The sequence below is a fragment of the Glandiceps talaboti genome, chromosome 14 (genome assembly GCF_964340395.1).
Source record: "Glandiceps talaboti chromosome 14, keGlaTala1.1, whole genome shotgun sequence".
In the NCBI taxonomy this organism is placed as follows: domain Eukaryota; kingdom Metazoa; phylum Hemichordata; class Enteropneusta; family Spengelidae; genus Glandiceps; species Glandiceps talaboti.
The window spans coordinates 6506643-6531092 of record NC_135562.1 but is presented as its reverse complement, the minus strand read 5'-3'; the positions used below and the strand labels follow the sequence as shown (position 1 = coordinate 6531092).

At 36.1% G+C, this 24450-nt stretch overlaps 1 protein-coding gene across 1 annotated transcript in view; it reads left to right on the top strand.

Annotated features, from left to right (window-relative positions):
• The window catches only part of LOC144445893 (GREB1-like protein), an 80206-nt gene that overhangs the window by 17918 nt on the left and 37838 nt on the right, over positions 1 to 24450 (top strand). Inside the window, exons 2-4 of the mRNA XM_078135535.1 lie at positions 5809 to 5876; positions 11915 to 12047; positions 19881 to 20162. Coding sequence (XP_077991661.1) covers positions 5817 to 5876; positions 11915 to 12047; positions 19881 to 20162 — 475 coding nt within the window. The 5' untranslated portion in view covers positions 5809 to 5816. The remainder of the gene's footprint in view (positions 1 to 5808; positions 5877 to 11914; positions 12048 to 19880; positions 20163 to 24450) is intronic.

The following is a 24450-nucleotide window of genomic DNA, read 5'->3' as shown; positions in this document are numbered from 1 at the left end:
CTTGATATTTGCAAATGTAAAACTGTATGCATGTATGTATGTATGCATGTGTGTGTGTGTGTGTGTGTGTGTGTGTGTGTGTGTGTGTGTGTGTGTGTGTGTGTGTATGTGTGTGTGTGAAAGAAGAAACTTAAATTCAGTGTTTTTATGCATAGTTTTAACTTGTACCTCAGTAGTGATAGATGCCTTTCAAGTCATACATCAACAAGAGTCTGCCCATGTTTACTTGAAGGGACCTTTCATACTTATAGTACTCAGCGCTGGTAACTGTAGCTACCAACTTTTCCAGCATGTGAAAAAAATGGAAACTTTAATGTTTGAAAGGCTCAGTTCCCATTAGGATTAAAATGTTATGGTTAGCAGAGCAATAGAAAAAGTACACTACTAATCCCCTTTGTACCGGGTATTGGGTTTGTTTATACAAAGCTAGAAGTTGCGAAAAACTATTTAACAAAGTCTCATTCTTTTCCCCTGAACCAACTTTTTCTGTACATGTAACTCTACCAGACAACCACACTTAAATTTTAATCCTAATCTCAGCTGGAATGATCCTATGAAATCCTTATGAGTCCACGGATTAAGATATACTATTACTCTTACTACTGCAAGAACCTAAGATTGAAACCCTGGCCTTTAAGTCAGCCGTTCTCTATTAAAATGAGTGTTATTTTCTGAGCTACATGTATGTAACAGTCATAAATATAAAGTGAATTTCATAACACCGTTCAGCTTTTCTGTTTGATACAACCATGCAGGAACCAATAAGAAAACTGGACATGCTACACTTTAAGATAGCAAGATTGAATGAGTACAGTTTCTTGCTACATTTTGTCTAAGTGAAATGAACTACACATGCCACCATACAGACATCGAATGAACATCACAAAGGACTTCATGAGTTTGATACTAAGGAAAACATTGGCGCCCAAATGTCTGCTTTGAGTTTCAATACATTTAAATGGTTTATTTCATTTAGATTAAATCTAGCAAAAAAATGCAATCTTGCTACTGAAGTGTGGCATATGTAGATACTTGTTGGTTTCTGCTTGGTTGTATCAAACAGAAAAGCTGCACGGTATTGTGAAATTCACTGTGTAGACTCCCTATATATAATATACAGGTTTGTTTGTCAGTACCAGAAGTGGTCAAAGATCAAACGTCAGGGGTCACATTCATGGAATACATACATGTACATGTAACTTCATACATGTAGCACAAACAGATATAAAGATCACGGGTCAATCTGAGTTCTTGGAAATAATTAGCATATGAAAAAAACAATCATATGGCATGTGAAAATTAATTAAAGAAAGTGTAATGTAATATGTTATAAATAAAAAATACCTGAAAATCTACTTAAAATATAGAGTTGATGCATAGTACATGTATGTGAGTGCTTTCTGTAGTGTTTTTACATCACTACATTTATAAAGCAAGTAGGTCATTTATTTTGTACTTGGTTGATTAAATACAGTCTCTTTGCCAGGGTGTGGGAACCCTTTTTGTTTTGGGGTGAGGGGAGGGGGAAAGATGTTAATCTGGTGAGAATTGTATAGACTTCCATTTCTACCGTGTAGCATAATATTAATCAGGAACACTCTGGTGTTACACTAGCTGACATATATATATTGATAATTTTATAAACTTACCAGAAGAGCAAAAAATTAAAGAAACAATGAGCAACACAAATCTAATTATTGCACTTGGCAAATATTTCAAATTAAGCAACATACAAAGAGACCACCATCTACAAAATAATTGTAATACATAATCAAATATACATCTCTATAAATCTCTCTAATTACCATACATTATTTTTCTCTTTCTTTTCATTGAATAGCTTTTGTAGTTCATTAGTTTTTAAGTAATTATGTATGCAGATGACACTGCTGTTTTCTATTCAAGCAAATCAGCTGCTGGTATTGAAGTGACACTCACAGAGGAAATAATGCATGTCAAGGCCTGGCTTGACTCAAACAAGTTAACACTGAATACAAGTAAAACCAAGACCATGTTTTTCGGTTCTTCACAAAGACTAAAACTGAATTCAGTTTTGCAAATTCGAATACAGGGAGACCTAGTAGAGCAAGTATTTGATTTCAAATACTTAGGGGTTTGGTTGGATTCAAAATTGAAATTTTCAACACATATTTCCTGAATTTCTGCTAAAATGTCTACTCGTCCGTAACAGGTAATGTACCTAGTTACCTCACTGAAATGTTCAATCTTTCCAACCAAATTCACTTCATAACACAAGACAGGCCAGTAAAGGTAACATATACACCCCTACAGTTAAAACTGAATATGGGAAACTGGCGTTTCACTATAGTGGTGCTGTTCTATGGAACAATCTACCCCTATCCATAAGATCAGCTCCGAACTCATCGATATTTAAAAGACATCTTTAGAATGTAGTCTGGTAATGTGGGTGGATATCTTTTAAAGTACACTGTGCATCTGTGAGTTTTTGTCCTGGTTTGTCCCTTTTGTTTGTTTGTTTGTTCTGTTGTTTTCTGTGTATATAATCTTGCAACAGGTTCCATTGGGAGAACAGTGCTAATGCACAGAAATGGTGTCTGTATATGAAAGATTAATAAATAAATAAATAAATAAATAAATAAATTAGTTTTATTATGTTATGTAATGCTTCTTTGAGATAGTTTATTAATTTTGTTATTATTAATTTTGTTATTAATTTACTTTTATGTTTTGTACTGTTAACAACTCCCCAGGGTTTTGTTACATGTACTCAAATTAACAAAATTAGTATGTGGAATCATGGTTGATTGGTTTAGAGTGGCTGGGTTGGAATCTGTAAGTTCCTGGTTTATGTACTTCTCGCTAGTGGCATTTGTTTCTGAATGGCTAAAGTGCTGTGGAAGGATTTGTTCCATGGTTATGTCCCAGGCAATCCAGTTGGTAGAATAAATGTTGCTAAATAAATGCTTTATACATTTGTGCTTATACCCGGCTCCAATGGATTATACATGGTTACTCCTCAGGAGGTTGATATGCTATGTAGTGGTACTGTGCCAATATAGGCTAAGGTCTATGCCAGGGGTAATAACTATGATCATGGTATTCATTTTGGAAGGTGCCATATATAAATGTGTACGATGTTTAATACATGTGGAACTTCGGTGCATTTTAGCCTCCTGCCACCCTTACAAAAATACTAAAATTGCAGATTGCGTACCGGTATACATGTGCCTTCTATCAGGTTGTTAGTTTGTTCAGAAAAACCGCTGGTTAAATATTTTGTGTTCACCATTATTACCCTAAAACTACATATATGTGTAACTTACTTTTGAAAATGTGACATTGCAAGGAGAAAATATGACCAAGATTTGTTATAGTCAACACCAACACAATATACCTGTACATGCTAGTTTTTAATTACATTGTGTATTCACTACATTTATGAGTAACTTATATTTTAAAATGTGACAGGCAGAAAATATGACCAAGATTTGTTATAGTCAACACCAACACAATATACCCGTACATGTACATGTTCTGAAATTACATGTAATAACTCTTCTATGGGATGCTAAACCTAAGACGGGTGAAGGCTTCTGATACTTGTCGTAGACATTTTTGCAGGTTTGGTTTGAAATGTTAAATGCATGTATGTCACCACTGCTGTGCCCTGCTTTTTTAAGCTTTTAGCTATAAACGGACACATTTATCAGTCATCTGTAAGTATATGTGTCACTACACCTCTAAGATTACAGAGTGTGAGAGAAGTTTGTAGTTGTATGTCAATTGGGTTTCTAAATTATACACGTTGCATTATAGCATATCATGGACTCGTATACGTATGCAATTGTGTAACACTGTAAGCACAGATCACTGCATATCATTGGTCTATGCCTTGAAAATTTACCAAAATGTCTAGCTACAGTAAGTAACTGTATCAACTTCAAGTTGTACGCCCCCCCCCCCCCCACCCCACACACACACATACATGTATACAAAGTGAATTACACACATGCACACACAAGTACACACACAACAGTGTTTTTGCTAAGGTTTGGGAACCCTGGTAACAGAAAGGGGGAAAGAGGTAAAACTGGTAGTGCTTCCCATGCAATGTATCATAGTTTAGGTGGGGAACCCCGGTAAAATGATGTGGGAACCCCGGTAGATTTTACCTACTTACCGCCCTTAAATAAAACACTGCACAAGATGTACACATACACACACACAAAGTTGTACATGCACACACACACATACACTGTTATTACACACAAGTTGTACACCCACACACATACACACAAATTGTACACATGCACACACATACACAAGTTGTACACACACACGCAAACACACACAAGTTGTACACATACAGTACATACACACACAAGTTGTACATACACACACGTGCACACATGCATGTACATGTACACAGTGACACACACTCACATACACACATACTACATACATGTAACTTTCTTATTACAATTATAATCAATGCAGTCCAAAGATGTCATTTGTTCTTATTGGTCTGAATGAACTTTGTGAAAAGCTTTACATCATACAAATATTACGTTCTGACACCCCCCCCCCCCCCCCCCCGAAAAAGACAAACCAAACAAACAACCCCCTCCCCCAACAAAAGAAAAAAAAACCCGCATACACAAACATACCCTAATATATAATAGTAGGTGGTATAAAATCATGATATGGCTCTCCAGATCCGAGTTTTAGAAAATGATTTTTTTCCTGGAGACCAGGAGTGGCATTCTCTTTAATAAGTACAATTTAATTATGAGGTATTATATTCTGATATATGTATTTATTTGTGTAAACTCTAGTTGAATTCTGCTGTTATCAGAAAAGGGTCATTTCAGCCAAAGTTTCTACAAGCACAATTCTTTTGTCAACCTAGGAAATATACGTTAGAATAACGTGATTCGTTGTGTTTTGAACAAACCGAGTTAACTGTAAAGAAAAAATTGCACAATTTAGAATTTGAACTTGTATCCTTTCTAAACAATAAAAAATAATGTCATATTATGTAGACATGGAGTGTGGTGATATGGCACAACTAGAAAACAATTGAATTTTTGTATTTTATGATGTGATTTGAAAGTTCCATGCACAGCATTATTAGACAATGGTCTCTTCCACTGTCTATGGTAAAACCAATAGTCTAAGAGCATACATGATATGTACCCTTTCATTTACGTGTACAGTAGTGTACAAACTTGTACAGACATGTTCTTTTCCAAATATAAGTAATTAAGTGTCTGAGCCCTCTGAGTCTGAGTCTAGTCTGACATCTCGCTACAAAAATAAATTCCCCATTTTTAGCACAACTGAACTATAAGGCTGAGGAGTGTAGGTATGGCAAATTGTGCATCCGTTTATGTGTCTGTCTGTCTGTCTGTCTGTCTGTCTGTCTGTCTGTCTGTCTGTCTGTCTGTCTGTGTCTGTCCTTTGTGCTTGTCCATCTGTCTGCTTGCTAGCCAGTCTGGCTATGTCCAGTCTATTTGTCCACCTTTCTCGCTATGTTTATTATTTGTGTAGACTTTCTACAAACATTTCCCCATATCTGAAGTGGAATTTTAATTTTCAGGGCTGTATAAAAATGATAATCAGACCAAAAAAAAGTACAACCATTTTTTTATCTGTGACTGTCAGTATCACAACATTGAGGATGGAAATGCTCCCTCAAATAAAGGAGCCCCCCCCCCCCCCTCCAAGACTACATGAAAACAATTAGGATGGAGATGTTCCCTGAAAACTACTCAAATCAAACAAATACTAATGAAATCCTCATCTTTTCTTTGTGACTTGTTTCAGGTTATTGGATGGCCTTGCATTGGACAAATTTCAGCTGCCCATCGCAACTTCCACCATTGCAGCAAAGAGTGAGTTGTCAAACCATAGAGAGTGTCTCTAGATCTCCTGTAGTCTCCTCTAGCTCAGCATGAGTCCCTGAACCCTGTTCCCCAGTAGTTTACTATCAATTTGTCTAAGCGGTAAGTGGGTGTGTCATCCCTGCAAGCACTCTTTGTAGCTTTCAGGTACGGCAGTATGCAGCTTTTGGGGGCAACAGTGCCCTGTTTCGTGATATCACACAGTGCTATGGGGTCCAGTGAACACTGTGTATTGCGTAGTCTTCTCCAGAGAACCAATAAATTATAAAGATGGTTCAAGCAGACATGATACATTAGCAAGACACACCAGTCAGTACATTGGAAAACAAACGTGACATGATATTACCAACTTTCATTTTGCTTATCTCCCTCCAAAAGGGAACTTGTAAATCTGCCATTTTGAATATCCTGACAGATGCATCATGGGAAATGTGATGATGAATATGACTCAATATTAGTATTGTGAACAATTGTGTTACATTGATTGTAACCATAAATAATCTACATGTAGTCATGGTTACCCTGGGTGACTATTATACGAAGTTTATTCTATTGCTAATTCTGGAGGAGGTATTACGGTAACTACAGTCTGGATTGCAAGTTCACAATTGCTTTGTTTAGATTTATGGACATTTGGAGAAATGTACACACCCTGTATATCATTGAACCCCCATACCATGAAATAGGACACACTTGCCTGGAATGTACTGTTAATGCTTTAGTGCTTCCAGTACTTCTTGTAACAACATATTTTTGACAAAATGGCTATACAAGTTAAAGGGTCATCTGAGTCTCCCAGATGAAATTCTTCAATCATCAATGATTGATTACAATACTAGTGAAGGTTTGTAATGAACTAGTTAACATGCTCAGTGACCTTATCTTGACCTTGATAGTGCATTCTGGGAAGTCATTGCATGTGTGTTAACTGATCGTTATGAAGCTATGCTTGCAATTAGCTTTGAGTAGTTTTAGTGGTTTGCATAATACCATGATATATGTAAGTATGATTTCAATACAAATACATGTAAAAGTTCTGGTTGACAGAGTCGTCGTCCTTTGAACCAAATCGGATTAAAATCTGATGTAGAGAACTTGGCGCGATTTGTGTATTTACCTCCTGATTTTATTGTCCTTTGTTCTTTTTTTGTTCTGTGGGTGCCTTGCACCATTATTTCATGGTTTACTACAGATTGAATGAGAATAAGAACTCTTTCATTTTGGTGCAGTGTTCACATGACAACTGTGCATCCCATATTGAAACACTGTAACCTTTGGGAACTTTGACCTCACTGTAGTATGTGGACAGTGCAGGTAGCAAAAAGTATGATTGTTTATGTTAAATGTATTCAAATTTTTGCATATGAGTATTTCAAGAGTGGCTGTCAGCAGCTTGGCCACAATAACAATATATCGTGGAGTCATGATGGTCGAAGGTTTGAGTGGCTGAATTGGAAGCTGTAGGTTGCAGGTTCAAACCCCGCCGTAGCCGCTTGTTCCTGAATGGCTAAAGTTCTTGGGCAAGATTTGAATCATGATTGTACCTCAGTCAACCCAGCTGTATAATTGGGGACCTGGTAGGATAGAGGTTGTAATGTGAATGTTTTAATCCTGTACACTTATAAAGGCTGCAGAGCCTTTAGGTTATGATTACTTTTTAGCTGAATGGAGAAAAATATTGGGAATAATGTAATTATACTTAGTCTAGTATAAAAAAAATCAGGGAAAGTAATAACATTTTGATCATTTTGACTCATATTTCAAACACGGCAGACCAGTGCCATAGACACGCGTTGTCGTGACATAGACACGCATCGTCGTAATATAGAATGATCAGGTTATAAGTTCCATATTTTTTGTTCAACTTGGCTTGTGCACGGTTTAATAATACAATCAATCATGTATGTAAAAATGATAGGTATGTTGTGCATGTATATATACAGAACATACTCAGAGAAACTAACAGTGAATAATGGGGGATGAAAACAGAACATGCTAAAACCTGTGTTTTTACGTTCTGGATTCATTTCCAGACCATTACCTCCACACCCTACAGACATTTGGCAGCTGTGTACATGTGATATAGGAACTGATTGAAGCGTTCAGACAGAGGCATAGGTTTTAGATGGCATCTCAGCTGTTGGAACAACTTCAGAAATAATCAAAATTTTCTATTGAAGGTTCACTTCGAATTAGAATTATAATCTAGACATGTAAATCGATTGTTTGGCAGAGGTATAGAAAAAAATTGATTCACAACAAAATAATGATCTGATATATTCGTAACACTGATGTAGTGACCCAGGATTGAAACATAAACCTTTAAGTGCACAATCATACACTATAATATTCGGAAAACATTACATGTACTACAGTTAGATTTAAAAGACAAGATCTCCGTAAACAGGTTCAGAAGGTTGGAACTTCAATAATATAGTAATGTTCTTTGAAGAAGACAACCTCACGTAGACATGAACAAAAGTAACTTGGTTGTGTGTCAAAAAAACATTTACTGTATTATCAAAGACAAGATGTTTTTCAAGTAACATAACATAACATGTATGTTTTCTGTGAATAAACAAGGAGTCATATGATTTATTTCTTGTCCCTGTCTATACACGATATTTGAGTCACATTTATCGGTTATGTCAATAAATGTGTGTTAGCTTATTATAACAGAGTAATCAGTCATGAACTGTGATGTCACTAGTTCAGAAGGTCTTATGATATATATGGTAGGTCTTGCTATGGTCAAAAGTAGGGTCATGTTATTACACACCCAACAGACAGAAGCAACATCGATGAAAGAAATACAGTGTTTTGTTATGGGTTCTACATTGTGTAATCGTATGTTTTGGTACGGGATTTATTTCAGATGAATACCCTCAAAAGCTTTTGCCATGGAAACAAGTCCCGCTAACATACTTTGTTGTTCTAGTTCTGAATTCAGCTGTTGTGAATGGTGTCGCAACAGTTGCTCTGAATATGGCACACCAAATTGATAAGGTATTTCCAAGTAGTGTCCGCACTTTTACTTGCATTGTCCACCAAATTAAAATGTGCCTGGCACGTCCTAAATTTCTCCTCTGTCAAAATTTTCATACACCAAAATAAACGCAATGACGAATACAATTTCATAATTAGAATACACGTTATAGATTTGCAGTATCATGTATAAATGCCAGCCACAGCAAACTGTTCGAACATCAATTTCAAAAATCAAAGAAGTGTGACATGTACATCTGTACTTAGTTATTCTTCCCAGGAATATACTCATTTGAATTGCTGGTACTCTAAAAGATAACCCTGCGAATTTTGAAATTTGTTACTTCATTCACTTCACCCGTGTCAATCTTTGATACTTGTTTACTCTGTGAATTACAAAAAAATTGTCATTTCACCCCATATTGTGTGGCTGTGCGAACTTTGTTTGTTTAGGCCAAAAATCCCTCCCCGTCCCCCTAAACGAACATTTACAAGTGCGACAGCAACACGTGTATATATGATGTAAACTGCATGTGGTGAAAACATGTGGTCACACCGCTACAATTGATACAATGGGAAAAACACAGTATATTAAATATATTAAAATACTAACCAGAAACCAGTTACTGTACATCACATTAGCAGTACATTTTAATCAACTTATCAACATCTCAGTAGTAAATACAGAACCTGTTATGATCGACAGGTGCGAAAGTTTTCTCGAAATTTCATTAGAAGTGCAAAAGTGAAGTTCAGAATCGCATTGCCATCAGACCCCACTTCCCCGTAAATGAACAATCATTTATTGAGTTTGTGTGAGACATTGTGTGATCGTCCCTTAGCCAACAGTTGTAATATCATAAATTTGAAAATAAACGAAGTACCTGGTTATTCTGTCCTGAAATGTACTCAATTTGTTATGTTGATAGTCAAAGGTACATGTACAACAAATTCCAAAATTTGTTGCTTTGTCACTTCTACACCTGGGACTTTTGATACTGAAAGGCCCAGTTTGAGTTAGGCTTAAGATTCAGGTGTGGAATAGAGTTGTGTGGTAGAACTATAGAAAAAGTTAGTCCGGAACCAATCTGATTGAAATCCGATGTAGTGTACATGTTTCTTTTTGGCTGTTACATTTACTGTCATTTCTTCTTTTGTGAGCGCTCGTTACATATATCTGACACAATACCATAGGTATTCCTTAGCCATATGAGAGCTGAGTGAATTCACTCAACAAATGGAAATGTGTAATACACCGAAATATACTGGTATAGTACATCAGAGCGCTCTGTTCAAAAAGAGTATGAGCACAGAGCGCAGACAACTACGTTATCATTATTGTTTCTTTCAATTTCAAATGTTGAGTTTTATATTATAAGACAGATTCTGGTTGGCTACTCATAACTACAAGATTGGGTTCAGGAAAACTTATGGTATTTGGTCAGATGTATCTAACGAGCGCTCACAAAAGAACAAACGACAATAAATGTAACAGCCAAAAAGAAATCGTGTTGTGTACACTACATCGGATTTTAATCTTTGTGGTTCTACTGATAAGATAGCACTAATTTGAGAATCTGGGATTTGATCCCTCCGTAAAAGGCCCAGTTTAGATTAGGATTAAAATTTAAGAGTGAAAAACAGTCATCTAGTAGTAAAATGTATGTGTGAAAATGATTGTTTGACAAACCTATTGAAAAATGTTGGTTCAGTACAAAAGAATAATCCTATGTAATCCTTTTGGCTCCACTGATGCAAGATTCTTGGATTGACACCCAGGCCTTGATAAGGAACTTGCAATCCAGACTGAGCGTGGTCAGACGCAAAGGAGTATGGGATTATCTGTGGTTATTGTAATACCCAATCTGGAGCTACTGATAAAATAAACCTCCCACAATGGTCAGGGTGACTATGAATTGATTATTTGTGGTTTCAAACAATGTATCAGCATTGTTTACAATGCTAATTGACTAGTATTTATTATCACATTTCCCATGATGCAACATTCAACATGGCGGTTTTGCAAGTTTCTCAAACTAGTAGCCCGTGCAGCGGCAGCGAAGCTGCCGCGTAGCGGCTCAATGACTAGTACGCATGCGCGTTGTATATACTATGAGAAAAAAATTGGTGGTTCTCCGGCGCAGAGTGACTACACATGCGCCTTCCATATACTACGTGCAATACGTGCATCCTCCACGTGCTACCGTATCGTCATATAGCATAGGCGACATAACATCGCCATGCATTTCAATATTGTAACAGTAGGTCTGTTGGCACGATTATCGTAACATTGTAACGAGTATCGTGGCATCGCTGTACCACTAGGAGAAATTGTTACACTATTTGGAAGTTTGACGCACGGCGGTACTGATACGGACCACTGATGACATAGCGCAGTTGAATTTCAGGGGTGTGGAAGTGTGGTTTTGACGTTTATATTGTCGATAATTGATTTTTTTTACATGTTCTAAAAAGAATAACTGCTTTCCTATGTTTGTTGGTACAGTAACATTCCTAAATCATCGAGTTGAATTCAGAAATCGTGATGTTCGGCAACATGTCAACAAAATATTTGTCCAAAGACAACGTTGGTTGAGGGTCTATGATAAGTTGGCTGATTGAAAATGAACAATATTAATCTAATGGCTATGATGGTTTTTGAAACCAACAACCGCATAGAGTGTTGACTTTCTTTACTTCTCGTCCATGTCAGAGAATTAGATGTCATTCAATAAAATAAATTTTGATGGTCAATACCCCTGGAAAATGACCCACATCAAGTGTATGAACCCTGGCCCAGGCAGCCGGTCACAAATAAATCTACCCTGCGCGAGCTTATGGGCTTTGCCTAGTTATGATATTATTATCTTATCTCGGTAGCCATAATACATAGGTTTATTCGTTTGTTCCGAATAATTTTTTTCTCTATCTCTGTCAGTCAATCATTTTTTACACGTAAATTTAAATTCTAATCTAAAAATTTGTTGCTTGGCAGAAGTTAAGAAATGATGATATTTTAATGATCTCTTTGTAATGTTTTACAGATTATGGGAAATTCACAGGGTCAACTGAAGTCGTCTCGTTTTGAGGCAGCATTGCATACTTCCATAGAACATTCCTTGAGGTCACATAATGCAGCACCACAACCTGTCTTTTCACAACTATATCTCGAGAAAGGTAGGTATAAAATTTATGACCGTGGCATTACTTGGTAGGTGTGTTCATATATAGTATGTTAGTCCAACACGTTGCATCTTGACGTCACCGTTCCGCTTGGTTGTCATGTTTAAGTACCCACTTGTCATCACTTTTACCTCTGTCAGTGATAGTTTTTATTCCAGACTACTTACTTCTGAGTTGTTGGATAGGGCAAAGGTGTAAGGTTATGTTTCTTTTGTCTGATTCTTTTTCCTCATGGTAGCACACTCGGGAGTGTATGTTGCAGGTCAGAGGTCACAGGTTAAGATTCTGTTGTGTGTCATTTCCCAGCCCCCAATATTTATGGATATGATATTGAGTTTGTCAAAGGTCAAAGCACGATTTTTGATTCCTTTTCACCCCCACAGTAGTTATCATGCCTTTCAATTTAGGGTCAAGGGTCATGTGTATTTTTTGACTCTTTTCTTGTGTGTATGAAAGTCTACAAATATCAAATTTATCTGATAAATCAAAACCAAAAGTGAAGGTCCATTTGTATTTTCAATCCAGACTACTTTGCACATGGTTTACTTTCCAGGTCATAGGTTACAGTTTATCTGTTTATTTGACAAGTTACTAGTTACTTTAAGGCCTGAAAAATAATTGTATGGTTCCTATTACGTTCAATTTTAGAATAGATGGGGTAGGAAGATATTTAAAAAAAAAAAAAATTTCATATGTGAGTGTCTAGTTCAGGTAGTTATGTTTTCCATTGTTTTCCATATGGTCTCTGGGTTATTGGTTTCTGCTCATCAGATGTACAACCATTACAGATTGGAAGAATAGTTTTATATTGTCTTTTCTAAGTTGATGTCAGTTTCCACATCCAATATTTCTTGCGACACTTCACAAATTTCGCGATTTTATATAATTTTTTGTCAAATACGTAAAAAAAGTTTAGAGTTGGTAGTGAAAAACTAGGTGGGGTTGGGTAACCGGAACCAAACATTTTTTTTAAAGAAATAACTAGAATGTGGACATAATTCTTCATCAACTTCAAAGGCCATCATTGCGGTAAAAAACAGTTCTGACTGCCACCAAGTTTCACCCCAAGTAGGCTCTTCCTCCTATTTGACTATGCATATATGTGCCGTCCTTTTGGGTGTGTTTTCCAGCCATTTACTCCAAATGGGGTGTATTTTTTCCCAGCTGAAGATCTAGAGTCTAAAATGGGAACCACTCTACATTACTTTCAACTTTGTTTGGTCTAAAATGTGATCCACTGTCCTTATACCAAATCGTAGCCTTCTGAGGGAAAAAAATACAAGCTTGAAAACTTACATTTTTCTATCCACCGTTTCCTTAATATGGAACTATTACATTTTCGTTTAAAATTTGATCTGCTGAAACCTGTAATGTTCTAAAATAAGGTATTGTTTTGTGGTCACACTGGGATCTGGGGTTAACAGTATTGGCTGCACCCTACTACCAGAGCTGGCCACTCATACCGCTGCCACGGGACAACCGCATCAATCAGACAACAATGAAGGGGTCAGTCAAAGTAGGTGAACACCCTTATACATGCTCAAAAACTCTCAAAGATGTGTTTTATGTAAGCCAGGTAGTTCATTCACTGATTGCCATCACTTACTACCTAGCTAGAGTGACTAGAATTTTGATTTGGCGGCATGATGTTTTTTGTGTCTTGCACAAGGTCTGTTGTTGCTGATTACATAAAACAAAAAACAGACACTGATAGTATACAAACATATTAAAATGATGCCATTTGCCTCACTATGACTCCAAAGAAAAAAAAGTTGTTTGGTTCCGGTTACCCAACCCCACCTAGTTTTTCACGCCGACCCTCAACTTTTTTATGCATTTGAGAAAAATAATAATAAAATCGCGAAAATCGTGAAGTCTCGCAAGAAATAGTGGGTGCGGAAACTTACATCAACTTAAAAAGACAATATAAAACTATTCTTCCAATCTGTAATGGCTGTACTGTGATAGGAAGAAATAAACAACACAGAGACCATTTTGAAAACAATGGAAAACCTGAACTAGACACTCACACATGAAAAAAAAATAAAATAAAATAAAATAAAAAATCTACCAACCCCACCTATTCTAAAATTGAATATAATCGGAACCACACAATTTTTTTTTATATATCTGAACTCTTATCAACATTACTGTCTTAGTGATGAAACAAGGAAGATTCGATTAAAGGTAACATTTCGTGTGTGTGTACACATTATCAGTGCCTCTAATTTGTTTGTGTAATTCATTTGCATGAAATGTTGTGTGTGAGATGTAAAAAACACAGTTGTGCCAGCTGTTCAAATGCTATAATCTTTCTGTTTTAGTAGTACCTGACTCACGGCACATGTCTTGTGCCATTTACTAACCTAATTCAGTCTTTCAACAACTTGTCGTACTTTGTCATTACAACTGCCGACATCAGACTGTTGATGGAACCTGTTACAAACAGGGAAAGTAAACAACTGAATTGGATTTAACAACTCTTGGCTCAGCATGTTGGAACAGTAGAAACTTGTATTACACACTATGGTTTGATAAGTATAGATATATGGTCTCTTTATGTGTACATGAAATGCAAGGGTAACTAGAAATTTGTTTGTGAATGCGAACTATTATGTAAAGTTGCCATAAAACTGTTCTTTTCAAACGATGGAATGTAATACAAGTCTCTGTACTTCCAACATATGCCAAGTGTTCTTAATCCAATTCAGTTGTTTACTTTCCCTGGTTGTAGCAGGTTCCGTTCGTCAGTGGTCTGATGTCAGCAGTTGTATTTGATCGAAATCTGAAGTGACCTTGGGGTTAATCCATAACAGCTTTGGATGATGTAACTTGTAAGTTTAATCCTCAGTCAGAGTAAGCAGTAATCCTGTACTTAAGATCTAAGCTACAAGACACGAACTCTTGGATTTGTCTTCTGCAGTAGATTATCTGTTCTCCATGGGGAATATACTTATACTTAGAGTCTTGATATGCAGACAGTTTAGTTAAAAAACCTTGTCAAGTAGGTCACACATGAGATCATAATTATAGTTACTGAAACATGGACATCAACATATACTTGCAGGGTTTGAATTTAACTTCTATACTCGGTACTGAGATTTATTCAAGACAACTGCTGTTTAGCGATAATATTTTGTTGATCTAACAAACTACCACCTTATAAATTTAGTAGTCTTGATACAATGTTTAGTAGTCTCTTGATTAGTGCTAATTTGGTAGTCTAGATACAATGTTTAGTAGTCCCTTGATTAGTGCTAATTTAGTAGTCTAGATACAATGTTTAGTAGTCCCTTGATTAGTGCTAATTTAATAGTCTAGATACAATGTTTAGTAGTCCCTTGATTAGTGCTAATTTAGTAGTCTAGATACAATGTTTAGTGATCTCTTGATTAGTGCTAATTTAGTAGTCTAGATACAATGTTTAGTAGTCCCTTGATTACTGCTAATTTAGTAGTCTAGATACAATGTTTAGTAGTCCCTTGATTAGTGCTAATTTGGTAGTCTAGATACAATGTTTAGTAATCTCTTGATTACTGCTGATTTAGTAGTCTAGATACAATGTTTAGAAATCCCTTGATTAGTGCTGATTTGGTAGTCTAGATACAATGTTTAGTAATCTCTTGATTACTGCTGATTTGGTAGTCTAGATACAATGTTTAGAAATCCCTTGATTAGTGCTGATTTGGTAGTCTAGATACAATGTTTAGTAGTCTATGTGTCCTGGACTACTGCTAATTTGGTAGTCTAGATACAATGTTTAGTTGTCTATGTGTCCTGAACTACTGCTAATTTGGTACTCTAGATACAATGTTTAGTAGTCTATGTGTCCTGGACTACTGCTAATTTGGTAGTCTAGATACAATGTTGAGTTGTCAATGTGTCCTGGACTACTGCTAATTTGGTAGTCTACATACAATGTTTAGTAGTCTATGTGTCCTGGACTACTGCTAATTTGGTAGTCTAGATACAATGTTTAGTAGTCTATGTGTCCTGTACTACTGCTAATTTGGTAGTCTAGATACAATGTTTAGTAGTCAATGTGTCCTGGACTACTGCTAATTTGGTAGTCTAGATACAATGTTTAGTAGTCTATGTGTCCTGTACTACTGCTAATTTGGTAGTCTAGATACAATGTTTAGTAGTCAATGTGTCCTGGACTACTGCTAATTTGGTAGTCTAGATACAATGTTTAGTAGTCTATGTGTCCTGTACTACTGCTAATTTGGTAGTCTAGATACAATGTTTAGTAGTCAATGTGTCCTGGACTACTGCTAATTTGGTAGTGTAGATACAATGTTTAGTAGTCTATGTGACCTGGACTACTGCTAATTTGGTAGTCTAGATACAATGTTTAGTAGTCTATGTGTCCTGGACTACTGCTAATTTGGTAGTCTAGATACAATGTTTAGTAGTCTATGTGTCCTGGACTACTGCTAATTTGGTAGTCTAGATACAATGTTTAGTAGTCTATGTGTCCTGGACTACTGCTAATTTGGTACTCTAGATGCAATGTTTAGTTGTCAATGTGCCCTGAACTACTACTAATTTAGTAGTCTAGATACAATGTTTAGAAGCATACATGTCTTGGACTACTGCTAATTTGGTAGTCTATGTGTCCTGGACTACTGCTAATTTGGTAGTCTAGATACAATGTTGAGTTGTCTATGTGTCCTGGACTACTACTAAATTGGTAGTCTAGATACAATGTTTAGTAGTCTACATATATGTGTCCTGGACTACTGCTAATTTCATCTCCTGACTTGTACATGTACAAAATGAATGCAATGAACACAATATGGAGACAGTTTTGATGCTTAGTCCATGTAGATTGTGGTACAAAATCACACTTAGCAATAGTACTAACATAATTGTTGATACAAATGAAACTCAAAGCGTCACATGAATCTGAAACTCAAACTAGGTACTCATATTTTGCTATTGAACAAAATAAAATTTTTTCTCTGTATCAATTTCTATTTTTATAGAACTTAAAATGATGAATTGGTTACAGCCATCTGTTCCCTTGTATAGCGAGTACACATTATTTAGGTACTTGACAAAAAAATATCTTAGTCTTTAGAAATGTAGTGTATGAAGTGAACATGTGCATGTACCTTCAGGCTCCTTACAAATATACAATGTATAGTATAAAGCTATGATATTCTTTGATTTATGTCTGTACCCTATATATACCTTACACACACACACACACACACACACACACACACACACACACACACACATGTACATACATACATACATACATACATACATACATACATACATACATACATGTACATACATACATACATACATACATACATACATACATACATACATACATACATACATACATACATACATACATACATACATACATGTACATACATACATACATACATGTACATACATACATACATACATACATACATACATACATACATACATACATACATACATGTACATACATACATACATGCATACATACATACATACATACATACATACATACATACATACATACATACATGTACATACATACATACATACATACATACATACATACATACATACATACATACATACATACATACATACATACATACATACATACATACATACATACATACATACATACATACATACATACATACATACATACATCATACATGTACACACCCACACATGCATTGTACATACACACAAATCATAAATTTCAACAAAAACTTAACAAGTTCATTACAATCTCAAAACTGACCATTTCTGTATGATTACTGGAAGACAAAGAAAAATGTACATGGTAGATGCCTCAGACTGGAAGGGGGTATCTCCCATCTTCCCATTTTTAACAACAGACTAGTCCGTCATATTGAAGGTGTTCTGACCTGTTCTGAAGCTATATCGACTAAATGTCAACCATACTTTTTTGTCATTCAATATCTTAAGGTATGACAATCTGTTCTTTGTTATCCCTTCAAGGTATCTCATTTCAGAAAATTGACATTATTTCACTCCAGATTACAGATATTTGAAATGTGAAATATATTTTAGAAATCCTTTCTATGAAAATGTTTTACTTGAGATGTCTTATCAGCTGATTATATTTTTAGAAATGATTAAAATGTAGAAATACATGTATGTAATGATTTACTAAATATATAACTGAAGAAATTCCAATTTTAAATTATATGCCAACAAAAAATAATTTTGAAATAATATAATTTTGAATCGACCGAATTTAAAGTGTTGGATTTGTACCCAGTTCCAGTGCATTTTTCTATGGAAATTGTAAGTATTCAGGGATACAAACAAGAATTTTTTTCTGTACCATCAAAGTAAAATTTTCATGAACCTGTTACAACATGTCCTTTGGTTAACTGTCTAGACACACCAATACCTTGGGTATTGGAGGAAAATTCACGATTTTGTATGGATTTTCATTACTTTAGATGACTTCGTTACTGTGGTTACCAGAAAAATGACGCTTTCTCAGACAATGTATTATGGAAGATCAGTGTTTGTAATTGAACCGTGGTGTTTGGAAGATTGGTGTTTATGATTGAACCGTGGTAGATAGGTTTGGAAATGTGGCGACATTGCATTTTTGTTGTGAGCGGGTAACACTCACTTCTAAGCTTGTTGAGCAGTCTGCGATATGCTTAAAGTACTACCTTTCACCCCCAAAAAGTCACTTTTAGAGAGATAAAATAGTATTTTGTTTGCCAAGGAAGAGATGTTGGAATATCATTCACTATATTTGTACCATGTCTTTATGCTATTCATACACATTATCATGTTTATACATGTATTCCAAAAGTACATTGCCCCGCTGGTTAGTCATCAATATCTTAGTTAAATGTGCACTAACTGCAACAGAGACATTTTTTTCATCAAATATCCAAAGGTTCATTAAAAAATGGTCAGTTACCTAAAGGAAGACATTGTATCTGTTAATAGGGAACTTGCAAACCTGCCATGTTGAATGTTGTATCATGGGAAATGTGATAATAAATACTAATCAATTAGTATTGTAAACAATGTTTATACATTGTTTGTAACCACAGATAATCAATTCATAGTCACCCTGACCATTGTGCAAGGTTTTATTTATCGGTAGCTCCAGATTAGGTATTACTATAACCACATATAATCCCATAGTCCTTTGCGTCTGAGCATGCTCAGTCTGGATTGCAAGTTCCAGTGGTCGATATTTATTTGTAGGTAGTGTAGTGACAAGTTTAAATTGAAAGCTCAGTTTTGAATATATCACCATGTTAAAACTGTACTACAAGTTCCAGTTCCTACAAATTTATGTGTATGTGTTGTTGTAACTGGAGTATCATTTTTCAATCAGATAACCACAATGTATATTCACTGAAAATGGTTAAAATACCAATAATTAGACATTTAACATGTTGATCAGTGGTTGATATTAACCATAAGCAGTACAGAAACAGGTTGAAATCCTGATCACCATTGTGGGCGCTGTTTTTTGGGTGTGGACCCCAAAAATCTATTTGATTTGATTTATTGTGTATACAGCTATAAAAAATAAATCTACCAACAGTTATTATTACACTGGGTTCCGTCTGTGTATCCATGTTTACATGCGTACGTGCTTTCAACCTCATCTCTCTAGCATGCACCAACTGATTTCAACCAAACCTTGCACAAAGGTGACATACATGTACCAAGTGGCAGCCATATTGCCATACAACAAACCAGTCGGGGGGGGGGGGGGGGGGGGGGGGTTATGTCTTCTGTGAAAGTTTGTGTACCTTTAATCCAAACAATGACATCATCAACTTGTTTATTTTTCAATAGATGTAAAACCAGGTGTAGAAAACAGGGTCGGTGGAGATGCTGCTATGGTGCATCACCCATCCCAACCAGTTATCTTATCACCACGCCCACCTCAACCACAGCAGTTACCGTCAGTGTTGTCCCAAACACAACACCCACAGCAGCCTTCACAGCCACCTCCACCACCCACTTCTGATGCCAGGGAGGTTCCAGTATTCCCGGGTCCCTTTCCGGCAGCACCCGTTATGTCATATCCACCTGGTATACCTACAGCATTGACATCAGGAGGCTGTCAGGAAGTTGGTAAGTTTTCAGTTCGTATTTCCAAACATGGAATTTGGAGTTTATGTAGGCGCCAAGATGCGGCATGCATAATGCAGTGTATTTTGTAAGTGCAGGAGGTTGTGCTTGCCAAGAGCTTTCGGGCTTACAGATTTCAATTAAATGTTCCTTCCACACATCTTAAGATGTACGCCTTCAATATTTTACCATAATAAAACATCAGCCAGAAAACGGGTGCAAATTCGTACTCGGTTTAAATCTACCCGCTGTGTCAGGTAACGTCAGCGGCATGATCACATGATTAGAATATTAATGAGTCTGCATTGAGGATCAGCCAATCACAAAGTTGATAGATGTCGTGATGGACTTGGACATATATCTAAGTGGGAATGGATATCGCAGTGTCAAATTTAGGTCTGAATATAAAACCGTTGGCAAAAGTCTGAGCATTTGTGGAAAGGACGTTAGTCAAAGTTCACCAGCGCAAAAGATTTAGGTTGGGGCTGTGCACACACTATTCATAGGGATGGTAGACACCTGACTGTACCCTGGATATCCACACATAACTAGTTGTTTACTATTAATAGGGATGGTAGTCACCTGACTACCCTGGATATCCACACATAACTAGTTGTTTACTATTCATAGGGAGGGTAGTCACCTGACTACCCTGGATATACACACATAACTAGTTGTTTACTATTTATAGGGATGGTAGTCACCTGACTACCCTGGATATCCACACATAACTAGTTGTTTGCTATTTATAGGGATAGTAGTCACCTGACTATACCCAGGATATACACACATAACTAGTTGTTTACTATTTATAGGGATGGTAGTCACATGACTATACCCTGGATATACACACATAACTAGTTGTTTACTATTTATAGGGATGGTAGTCACCTGACTACCCTGGATATACACACATAACTAGTTGTTTACTATTTATAGGGATGGTAGTCACCTGACTACCCTAGATATACACACATAACTAGTTGTTTACTATTTATAGGGATAGTAGTCACCTGACTATACCCTGGATATACACACATAACTAGTTGTTTACTATTTATAGGGATGGTAGTCACCTGACTATACCCTGGATATACACACATAACTAATTGTTTACTATTCATAGGGATGGTAGTCACCTAACTGTACCCTGGATATATACACATAACTAGTTGTTTACTATTCATAGGGATGGTAGTCACCTGACTATACCCTGGATATATACACATAACTAGTTGTTTACTATTTATTGGGATGGTAGTCACCTGACTATACCACAGGCATTTGTTTCCCGAGTTATGGCTCAGAATATTTCTATCAGAATACAATAAAATGACGATAATATCATTAATATTGACGTATTAAACCAACACTATATGAAAGGGGTAAAATTACACTTGTTTGTGTGATCGCGCAGTTTCACTAAATGCGAAGGAAGACACAAGGTATGAAAGGCAGCCACAATTACCGTACATAAACATGAACATTCAACCGGCCGTTGTACTCGGCAAACATTTCGAAGATTTTACCTTCCGTCACTTCCTGGTTCCCAAATTTAATAATCTTCCGATAAATCTCGTCGTTATTACAATCGGACCACGCTTACCAAAGATATCAACGGATTTCTAACGCCATGTAGTGGAATTGGAGCAGATAAATTTTTTCTAACTACCTATTTTGCATATTGTCCTAGCCCTTTATGTAACAGTAGCACATGTTACAGCCGATAACGGCTCTCCATTTACCATGTAAACATCGATATCCAATCACGTTCTCGGAAGGTAGTTAGAAAAAATTTATCTGCTCCAATTCCACTACATGGCGTTAGAAATCCGTTGATATCTTTGGTAAGCGTGGTCCGATTGTAATAACGACGAGATTTATCGGAAGATTATTAAATTTGGGAACCAGGAAGTGACGGAAGGTAAAATCTTCGAAATGTTTGCCGAGTACAACGGCCGGTTGAATGTTCATGTTTATGTACGGTAATTGTGGCTGCCTTTCATACCTTGTGTCTTCCTTCGCATTTAGTGAAACTGCGCGATCACACAAACAAGTGTAATTTTACCCCTTTCATATAGTGTTGGTTTAATACGTCAATATTAATGATATTATCGTCATTTTATTGTATTCTGATAGAAATATTCTGAGCCATAACTCGGGAAACAAATGCCTGTGGACTATACCCAGGATATACACACATGACTAGTTGTTTACTATTCATAGGGATGGTAGTCACCTGACTACCCTGGATATATACACATAACTAGTTGTTTACTATTTATAGGGATGGTAGTCACCTGACTACCCTAGATATACACACATAACTAGTTGTTTACTATTCATAGGGATGTTAGTCACCTGACTATACCCAGGATATACACACATAACTAGTTGTTTACTATTCATAGGGATGGTAGTCACATGACTATACCCTGGATATACACACATAACTAGTTGTTTACTATTTATAGGGATGGTAGTCACCTGACTACCCTGGATATACACACATAACTAGTTGTTTACTATTTATAGGGATGGTAGTCACCTGACTATACCCTGGATATACACACATGACTAGTTGTTTACTATTCATAGGGATGGTAGTCACCTGACTATACCCAGGATACACACATAACTAGTTGTTTTGTTTCGGGTGTGTAGTCTTCCTTCTAATGAAAACATTATTTCAAATCTGACAAGTCAAAATAAGCAAGTTAAAGCAAGTACTCCCTTCTTTCATTTTATTAATTTCATATATTAGGGATGCTAAAAAGTCCAACATGTCATTTCCAAAAGGAATAACAAATTAACACTGAACATTTGTAGTGAAGTGCAATAATTTTGACCCATTATGTCTGGTTCTTTTTTTCCTTTTTTTGGTGGTTTTTTTTTTATGAACTGGGAGCATTTTTCTGTTATTTTCTTGGTAGATGTATTCACTTCTTTCTTTGAAATTGCAATAAAAAGAAGTTGTTTTTTTAAAAAAAAGCAAGAATGTAAGGCCAAATAAAAAAAAATTGTGTGGTTCCGATTATGCTCAAATTTAGATTAGGTGTGGTAGGTAGATTTTTTATTTTTTATTTATTTTTTATTTTTTTATTTTTTTTCATGTGTGAGTGTCTAGTTCAGGTAGTGTTGTTTTGGAAAACAATTGAAAACCTGAACTATACACTCACACATGAAAAAAAAAATATAATAAAATAAAATAAAAAATCTACCTACCCCACCTATTTTGAAATTGAATATAATTGGAATGACATAATTTTTTTTACGACTTAGTTACAGTGCTGGGAAAACAGGACTCAATCCTGAAAACTGCCTGAAGATAGCATGTATGAAAAAATTGGCCTTCCATGTAATGTGGAAAATTCCCATTCCGTTGCGGGTAAATTTTTCATTGCTTTAGAACAAAAGAATGCTTTGGTATGACCTTAAAAAAGTCAAAAGAGGCAAAAGGACAGGTCTACTACAGGAAATTTATGGAAATTTAATTGATTTTAGAGTGCATAAACCCCAGGCTACTGCAATGGCTCTGTGTCCATCTGTGTCTACACATGTTCTGTTACACTATTTGCCATTGTTGGTAAGTCTCGGAAATTGGTATTTAGCCCTCAATAGTCACTTCTTAGACATTTATGGGAGGGGGGGATATCATAGCTTGTAAGGCATAGAAATTGTATTTAGCCCACAGTGGTCACTTCTTAGACGTTTGGGGGAGAGGGAAGAGGGGCGTCATAGCTGGTAAGGCACAGAAATTGATATTTAGCCCACAGTCGTCACTTCTTAATTTTTTTTTTGGGGGGGGGGGGGTGGAGAGGGAAAGGGGTGTCATAGCTGGTAAGTCCTGAAAAGATATTTTGCAAGAAGTAGGCATATGCTTTTCCACAGAGGTTATTACTACATACTGTGTATACCAATGTGTATAGATGATCTGTTTCTGGCATATCATGTAATAAACAACGAGTTTGTTTTTGGGTCAGAATGACAAAAATGTATTTTCTTGTGAATCACCATCTAGTATGAGGAGCGAGGGGAATGTCAAAGTTTGGTGGATGACAAAAAACTTGTTGTAAATGTATGTCCATGGTCTGTCAAGTTGGCTGATAGAACATACAGATGTTATCTGTTACACTGTGTCTGTCAGGAATTTTAAATTTGATTCAAAAGTAGGCTGCCACAATGGACGATTTCCCTGTGTCCATGTCTGTACAACTTGTAATAACACTAACTGTTTAAGTTGTATTGTTCAGTTTAAGTTTTTTTAAAAGAAAATATGCAAATGCAAGTA